The sequence below is a fragment of the Pseudophryne corroboree genome, chromosome 4, assembly GCF_028390025.1.
Source record: "Pseudophryne corroboree isolate aPseCor3 chromosome 4, aPseCor3.hap2, whole genome shotgun sequence".
NCBI lineage: Eukaryota > Metazoa > Chordata > Amphibia > Anura > Myobatrachidae > Pseudophryne > Pseudophryne corroboree.
Genome location: NC_086447.1, coordinates 312,894,412 through 312,903,951, shown reverse-complemented (window position 1 = coordinate 312,903,951; position 9,540 = coordinate 312,894,412). Strand labels below are relative to the sequence as shown.

Here is a 9,540-nt window from a genome sequence, read left to right as displayed (position 1 = left end):
TTTAAGATTTTTGGCTGTGGCAGGCCTGCCACAGAATGTGCAAGCTGAATTGTACTACAAATCCAACGAGCAATCGTCTGCTTAGAAGCAGGAGCACCCAGTTTGTTGGGTGCATACAGGATAAACAGCGAGTCAGATTTTCTGACTCCAGCCGTCCTGGAAACATGTATTTTCAGGGTCCTGACCACGACAAGCAACTTGGAATCCTCCAAGTCCTTAGTAGCCGCAGGCACCACAATAGGTTGGTTCATGTGAAATGCAGAAACCACCTTAGGTAGAAAATTTGAGGACGAGTCCTCAATTCTGCCCTTTCAGAATGAAATATTAAGTAAGGGCTTTTATATGATAAAGCCGCCAATTCTGACACACGCCTGGCTGAAACCAGGGCTAACTCGTCACTTCCATGTGAGATATTTTAAGTATACAGTGGTGAGTGGTTCAAACCAATGTGACTTTAGGAAACTCAACACAACATTGAGATCCCCAAGGTGCCACTGGAGGCACAAAAGGAGACTGTATATGCAGCACCCCTTTTACAAATGTCTGAACTTCAGGCACTGAAGCCAGTTCTTTTTGGAAGAAAATCGACAGGGCCGAAATTTGAACCTTAATGGACCCTAATTTTAGGCCCATAGACAGTCCTGTTTGCAGGAAATGGAGGAAACGACCCAGTTGAAATTCCTCTGTAGGGGCCTTCTTGGCCTCACCCCACGCAACATATTTTCGCCAAATGCGGTGATAATGTTTTGCGGTTACGTCTTTCCTGGCCTTGACCAGGGTAGGGATCTTCAGGATCCGGCATTCAACCGCCATGCCGTCAAACGCAGCAGCGGTAAGTCTTGGAACAGACAAGGCCCTTGCTGGAGCAGGTCCTTTCTTAGAGGTAGAGGCCACGGTTCGTCCGTGAGCATCTCTTGAAGTTCCGGATACCAAGTCCTTCTTGGCCAATCCGGAACCACGAGTATAGTTCTTACTCCTCTCCTTCTTATGATTCTCAGTACTTTTGGTATGAGGGGCAGAGGAGGGAACACATACACTGACTGGTACACCCACGGTGTTACCAGAGCGTCCACCGTTATTGCCTGAGGGTCCCTTGACCTGGCGCAATATCTGTCTAGTTTTTTGTTTAGATGGGACGCCATTATGTCCACCTTTTGTTTTTCCCAACGGTTTACAATCAGGTGGAAGACTTCTGGGTGAAGTCCCCACTCTCCCGGGTGAAGGTCGTGTCTGCTGAGGAAGTCTGCTTCCCAGTTGTCCACTCCCGGAATGAACACTGCTGACAGTGCTATCACATGATTTTCCGCCCAGCTAAAATCCTTGCAGCTTCTGCCATTGCCCTCCTGCTTCTCGTGCCGCCCTGTCTGTTTACGTGGGCGACTGACGTGATGTTGTCCGATTGGATCAATACCGCCTGACCCTGAAGCAGGGGTTTCGCTTGACTTAGGGCATTGTAAATGGCCCTTAGTTCCAGAATGTTTATATGAAGAGATGTCTCCAGGCTTGACCATAAGCCCTGGAAATTCCTTCCCTGTGTGACTGCTCCCCAGCCTCGCAGGCTGGCATCCGTGGCCACCAGGACCCAGTCCCGAATGCCGAATCTGCGGCCCTCTAGAAGATGAGCACTCTGCAACCACCACAGGAGGGATACCCTTGTCCCTGGTGACAGGGTTATCCGCTGAAGCATCTGAAGATGCGACCCGGACCATTTGTCCAGAAGGTTCCACTGTGCGTGGAATCTGCCGAATGGGATTGCTTCGTAGGAAGCCACCATTTTTACCCAGAACCCTTGTGCATTGATGCACTGAGACTTGGTTCGGTTTTAGGAGGTTCCTGACTAGCTCGGATAACTCCCTGGCTTTCTCCTCCGGGAGAAGCACCTTCTTTCTGGACTATGTCCAGAATCATCCCTAGGAACAGAAGACAAGTCGTCGGAATCAGCTGCGATTTCGGAATATTGAAAATCCAATCGTGCTGCCGCAACACTACCTGATATAGTGCTACACCGATCTCCAACTGTTCCCTGGATCTTACCCTTATCAGGGAATCGTCCAAGTAAAGGATAACTAAAATTCCCTTCCTTCGAAGGAATATCATCATTTCGGTCATTACTTCAGTAAAGACCCGGGGTGCCGTGGACCATCCCTACGGCAGCGTCCGAACTGATACAGTTCTGTACCATAACCTGAAATACCCTTGGTGAGAAGGGTAAATTTTGACATGAAGGTAAGCATCCTTGATGTCCCGAGACATCATGTAGTCCCCTTCTTCCAGGTTTGCAATCACTGCTCTGAGTGACTCAATTTTGAATTTGAACCTCTGTATGCAAGTGTTCAAAGATTTTAGATTTTAGAATCGGTCTCACCGAGCCGTCTGGCTTCGGTACCACAATAGTGTGGAATAATACCCTGTTCCCTGTTGCAGGAGGGGTACCTTGATTATCACCTGCTGGGAACACAGCTTGTGAATGGCTTCCAAAACTGCCTCCCTGTCAGCGGGAGACGTCGGTAAAACAGACTTTTGGAAACGGCGAGGGGAATACGTCTCGAATTCCAATTTGTACCCCTGAAATATTATCTGAACGATCCAGGGGTCTACTTGCGAGTGAGCCCACTGCGCACTGAAATTCATTGAGAACGGGACCCCACCGTGCCTGAACTTGTAAAGCCCTAGCGTCATACTGAGGGCTTGGCAGAGGCGGAAAAGGGTTTCTGTTCCTTGGAACTGGCTGATCTCTGCAGCCATTTTCCTCTCCCTCTGTCACGAGCAGAAAAGAGGAACCCTTTTGTCCGCTTGCCAACCAGGACTGCGCCTGATAATACGGCGTCTTATTTTGAGAGGCGACCTGGGGTACATCCCCTCTTTTAAGGCAATACTTCCAAATGCCGTTTGGAATCCGCATCACCTGACCACTTTACTGGAATAATTGGACAACGCACTTATACTTGATGCCAGTCGGCAAATATTCCGCTGTGCATCATGCATATATAGAAATGCATCTTTTAATTGCTCTATAGGCAATAATATACTGTCCTTATCTAGGATATCATATTTCCAGTCAGGGAATCCGACCACGCCAACCCAGCACTGCACATCCAGGCTGAGGTGATTGCTGGTCGCAGTATAACACCAGTATGTGTGTAAATACATTTTAGGATACGCTCCTGCTTTCTATCAGCAGGATCCTTAAGGGCGGCCATCTCAGGAGAGGGTAGAGCCCTTGTTTTTACAAGCGTGTGAGCGCTTTATCCACCCTAGGGGGTGTTTCCCAACGCACCCTAACCTCTGGCGGGAAAAGGTATACTGCCAATAACTTTTTAGAAGTTATCAATTGTTATCGGGGGGAAACCCACGCATCATCACACACCTCATTTTATTTCTCAGATTCAGGAAAACTACAGGAAGTTTTTCCTCACCAAACATAATACCCCTTTTTTTTGGTGGTATTCATATTATCAGAAAAGTGTAAACTTTTTCCATTGCCTCAATCATGCAATGTGTGGCCCTATTGGAAATCACGGTTGTCTCTTCACCGTCGACACAGGAGTCAGTACCCTTGTCGGCGTCTGTATCTGAGGTAACGGGCGCTTTAGGGCCCCTGTATGAGACGTCTGGACATGCACAAGCTGAGTAGCCGGCTGTCTCATGTCAACCACTGTCTTTTATACAAAGCTGACACTATCACGCAATTTCAACAGTACATCCACTCAGGTGTCGACCCCCTAGGGGGTGACAACACTATTTCAGACACTCTCCTCCGTCTCCTCATCATTTTTCTCCTCATACATGTCGACACCAACGTACCGACACACAGCACACACACAGGGAATGCTCTGATAGAGGACAGGACCCCACTAGCCCTTTGGGGAGACAGAGGGAGAGTTTGCCAGCACACACCAGAGCGCTATATATATATATATATATATATATATATATATATATATATATATATATATACACACAGGGATAACCTTATATAAGTGTTTTTCCCTTTATAGCTGCTGTATTGTTATATACTGCGCCTAATTTGTGCCCCCCTCTCTTTTTTAACCCCTTTCTGTAGTGTAGTGACTGCAGGGGAGAGCCACGGAGCTTCCCTCCAACTGAGCTGTGAGGGAAAATGGCGCCAGTGTGCTGAGGAGATAGGCTCCGCCCCTTTCTCGGCGTCCTTATCATCCTTTTTCTGTATGTTTTGGCAGGGGTTAAATGCATCCATATAGCCCAGGAGTTATATGTGATGCATTTATTTTAGCCATATAAGGTTTTTTATCGATTTATTGCGTCTCAGGGCGCTGCCCCCCCCAGCGCCCTGCACCCTCAGTGACCGGAGTGTGAAGTGTGCTGAGAGCAATGGCGCACAGCTGCGGTGCTGTGCGCTACCTTATCTGAAGACAGGATCGTCTTCTGCCGCCGATTTTTCCGGACCTCTTCGCTCTTCTGGCTCTGTAAGGGGGACGGCGGCGCGGCTCCGGTGACCCATCCAGGCTGAACCTGTGATCGTCCCTCTGGAGCTAATGTCCAGTAGCCTAAGAAGCCCAATCCACTCTGCACGCAGGTGAGTTCGCTTCTTCTCCCCTTAGTCCCTCGATGCAGTGAGCCTGTTGCCAGCAGGTCTCACTGAAAATATAAACCTAAACTAAAACTTTCACAAAGAGCTCAGGAGAGCCCCTAGTGTGCACCCTTCTCGTCGGGCACAGAAATCTAACTGAGGCTTGGAGGAGGGTCATAGGGGGAGGAGCCAGTGCACACCAGGTGATCCTAAAGCTTTCTTTAGATGTGCCCAGTCTCCTGCGGAGCCGCTATTCCCCATGGTCCTTACGGAGTCCCCAGCATCCACTAGGACAGCAGAGAAATATATATATATATATATACACATATATACACACATATATACACACACACACAGGTTGAGTATCACTTATCCAAAATCCCACATTTTTGGGTCCCTTACTGAGATAATGACATAAATATGATATATTATGTGTATATATAGATATATTATATAGAGATATAATATATATGTGTCATTATCTCAGTAGGGGAACCAAAAATGTGGGATTTAGAATTTTGGATAAGGGATACTTATATATATATATATACACACACACACACACACACACACACACACATACATATATACACCCCCCCCCAACACATCTGCACATACATATACTTATCTAGATGTTTGAAAAGAAAAAAAAAGTGGTGGTCCAGGCAAACCTCCTCGCTGGACAGGAGACGGAACACTACCATACCATAGTCCTCAATCCATAAATAGGGGAGAGGACTGGAAAGCCAGCAATGGATGCCATAACTTTGCAGAAGTTTCTGGTAACATTCTCCATTCTCTCTAACCTGTAGGAATAGAAGGTACACATATACATTGACTTATACAGATATGTAGTGTATATATTCAAAATATAGGAAGGCAATAGCAGAACCTATATTTACACAAAGTGCCAATTTCTCCTTTCCAGATACTCCTCAAGCTTACCGGCAAACCCAGAAATATAAACCACTCTTTACAGCCTCCGAGTTTCCATTAGTGGGCAGCTCTGTTTTAAGGGGACGCCTGTGCTTAATTGGAAAAACTCCAGCCTTATGCTCTAAGCGAAATGTCGATTTCTGGCTAGAAACTGCTCTCAGATGTCTGTCTGTGCTGTACAGAATCACAATCTTGTAAAAACTAACAGAGGGGACGGGAACATACCTTGAAGTATCGTGTATACAAATGTCTGTTTAATGAGGTTCTGATGATCCTCAAATACTTCCCTGTTCATTGTAGCTAAAAGCAGCTAGGCAGAGAAAAAAACGACTTGACCGCAGTCAATTTGACACTCTGTGAGATGCCTGTATTGTAAGAATCTGTGGGATATAAAGATAATTATAGACAGTACAGACCAGAATGCACCCTAGTGAATTCTCTTAGGTACCGAACACAGCATGCTCTGGTTTCACTAAGAACTATAGAGTCCTATAACGCCAAGACTGAGACTACGTCACGTCTGTATAAACGTGTTGGATACAAATTACATATTTACACCGGTGGAGGTGAAATACTAGGTCAAACGTAGAGCGGACAAAAATCTTAAATTGCTAAGAAAATATATTGCCCTGATCCTAGCCAAACGGGCGAAACAATAAACACTGGTTGTCACTAAACAACCAGGGTCGTAGATGAAACAAACACCAGGTCCAAACGAGGATCTGTGTAAAATGCATACAGTATGGGTAGAATAAACAAATTCCACTTTGGAAAGAACCTAAGTGTCAGCGCTGTGAGGCAGCAATGTCAAGCACCACACTATCCGCACTGCAAGCATCTATATAAATGTATCTATGTACATACATACACATATATATATATATATATATATATATATATATATCACATTATACATGTATATATAAATCTATCGGGGGTGCCATTTTGCTTAGCACAGCCACCAGCGCGGGAGCGAATGGAGCCATGCATTCATCAATTATTAATTACAGTTGCAAATGATCTAGTCTAGATCTGGACAGGAACCCAGATCTCTGATGTTATCTTTTGGGTATGAAACTTACTTAACATACCTTTATCCCTAGACATGTCTAGATTAGAAACAGAAACAAAGTTTTCCCACACAATATTGGACCAGACCTACACTTGCTTAGCTTCATATGAGCCCAAGTCAGTGTATCACCAGAGTGGGTATGAAGCTTGGTCTGGCTGAGAGATTGGGAGCAGCCCAAGGTGTTATGTGCCCCTGGTGCAGGAAGAGCCAGGTGTGCCCGGAAATGCACTGGTGATGTCTGTCCACCTTTGGCACTAGTACGGCACTTTGCACTTTCACTTCCCCAACTTCTACTGCACTTTCATCCTTTGCCCTATCGGCTAGGGCAGGGATTTCTTATACACCCCCCCCCCCCCCCCCCTTTCTGGCTGGGGCTTCTTTATTTACATGTTTTGCACTATTTTGCACTACACTGCACTTATTTATGTTTTTTGTAAGTCACGGCACGGTTTTTTGTTGGGGTTTAGGCGAGACCCTTATGGGCCACCCGCTCCTCTAGTTGCCGAGGCCCTCTCCTTTTGGGGAGGGCCAGAGGCTGTTTCGATCCTCAGGGGGAAGCTTCGGCCAACCTTGGGGATACCCGAGGGTCCCTCTGCGCTTTGGCAAGGGGGGACCCACAGTCCCTTTTTCCCCTCAGTAGGCCTTTTGGCTCTGAGGGGTTGGGGAGTAACGGGGCCCTTCTTCTTTTGGAGAGGGTCCAAGAACCTACGCCCCCAGCACGTTTGGCACAGATACTGGGTTTCAAGCAGACCAGTAACTCTTATGATTCAACGGAGCTTAGCTCAGCCCCCACCCGAATGGTGCCTAAATTTGAACATGCTTTCTTGTCCCAAGGCACGCAGTGCTGTTCTATAGCAGGGTTGGCTAGTAGCCGCGTGAGCCGCCCTGCTGCAGTACCCAGGGAGTCCTGCACTGGAATCAGCCGCTCCCTGTACCGGAGGTGGGTGGGGCCGCGCGAGTGGGCTTTACAGCCGAGCACCTTCCATAACTTGAGCTCAGACGCTACTTACTAGAGAGGAGGGGTTCTAGTGCAGATGCGCAAAAACCCTCGGTGTCAGTGAAAACACCTCTGCACGCCATTGCGCGGGAGGGAATGGAGCTCATCTGCAGCTGGAAAACAGGATCTTTCGCTGCCAGCGCCATTATAAAGCAGTGTCTATAGGATGTGCGGCGTCAGCATACACCCATCCTGGGAGCGGTATATCTAAGCGCTCCTTGTCTCTTAGGCGCCCCCACTGGCTACTACAGTAGTAGCGTGCTGCTGATGCTGCATTTGCCCTGCTTGTCTGTGAGGCTGCTGTGTTGTATGAGAGGTGCTCAATAATTGAACCCGGGTCTGTGCACAGTATATCAGTGCTTCCAAGCTCCTATGACCATAGGGCTATTTAGCCGCCTCCTTAGCTGATAGCCGCAGCGGAGGAGAAACAGAGCACGTCAGTGCCTTTTCTCCTCTGCTGGTATGTAGCTGCCATTTGACCCGGGAACCCCTCTAATGGGGCCCCAGGCTATACATTACCAAGCTTCTGTATTCAGCCATGCTGCCGGTGGCAGCGGGCTGCGTGGGGCTCCATGTCAGCAGCAAACTGCTGGATGCAAGTCACCCAGGGACTGATGTCCCTGCAGCCGAGGACTCGGGCTCCAAACCCCGCAGGGTGGGACCAAGTCCCTCTGGCAGCTCCCACGTAGCAGCCTGGCAGGGACAAACTGCCAGACTGTTGAAGATATTAAATAAGAAAAATAAGAAACTTATCTCTAGAGCTCTAGAGGAAGTGACCGGCTCTCCTGGGCACATTTCTAAAACTGGTCTGGGGAGTGGCATAGAGGGGGAGGAGCCAGTCACACACATTTAAAATTTTAAAGTGCCGGTTCACCTGATCACCCCATCTATACCCCATGGTACTGAACTCCAGCAACCCCAATGGATGAGAGGAGGGGGGGGGGGGGGAAGCACCCAACTCCATAGGGCAGTAAGAAAAAACACCTGTGCAATCAGACTTTAACCTTTTAGTGCCCAGACTACTCAGTGCCATATAAATACTAGTGCAGCTATTCCCAAACGTAGTACTCAAGGCACCCCAACAGTCCAGGTTTTAAGGCAATCCCTGCTTAGGCACAGGTGACTTAATTAGTGCCTCAGTTTTATTATTCCATCTGTGCACAAGCAGGGATATCCCTAAAACCTGGATTGTTGTGGTGCCTTGAACGCATTTGGGAACCACTTGCCTAGTGCCTCCAGTGACCTCCATGGATGAAAGAACAACATATATACAACTGAAGCCGAAATAACATTTTTCAGGTAACTTCCCCTCATTCTCCTTATTTAGTATTATTGTCAGCTGAAAGTCCTCCCACAACTTTAGGACGGGGACTTAGCAAGTTTCCTAGCTGTCAGTCACCATCAGCTTGTTTAGTTAGAGAATCACTTGTCTCCTAATGCAGTATCTTTCTATAGCGAAGTAACAAGAGCATGGTGGATGTATTTACCCCACTAGTAACACACCAGTTATATCATGCAGAAGATTCAGTTCTGCAGTAGAAACATTCACTACCCATGATCCATAGCAACACAGGGAGTGACTTGACTACTACAAACAAAAGCAGCTCCCCTTTGGTTATTCCTGTACTGGGATTGCTTAGAGCAGGCATGTCCAAACTGTGGCCCTCCAGCTGTTGAGAAAGTACACATCCCAGCATGCCCTGACACAGCTTTAGCATTCTTTGACAACAAAACTGTATCAGGGCATGCTGGGATATGTAGTTTCACAACAACTGGAGGGCCGCAGTTTGGACATGCCTGGCTTAGAGAATACATTCTGGCAGATAATATACAAGGTAAATACCTGGAAAGCTTGGCTTGGTTTTGAACTTTGTCCAGCTGTTTTATTTTCACTGACAGGTTGTTGACGGATTCCATTAGATCTCTCTGAGTGATACCAACTTGCTGGCACAGGCGGGTAAAGATGTTATCCAGCTCCCTAGGAAT

At 47.4% G+C, this 9,540-nt stretch overlaps 1 protein-coding gene across 7 annotated transcripts in view; it reads right to left on the bottom strand.

Moving 5' to 3' along the window:
- MFN1 (mitofusin 1) overlaps positions 1 to 9,540 on the bottom strand; it is a 165,195-nt gene that overhangs the window by 42,105 nt on the left and 113,550 nt on the right. For all 7 annotated transcript variants that reach the window (XM_063916310.1, XM_063916307.1, XM_063916309.1 and 4 more), the window contains one exon: positions 9,398 to 9,532. In XM_063916310.1, the coding sequence (XP_063772380.1) occupies positions 9,398 to 9,532 (135 nt within the window). The remainder of the gene's footprint in view (positions 1 to 9,397; positions 9,533 to 9,540) is intronic.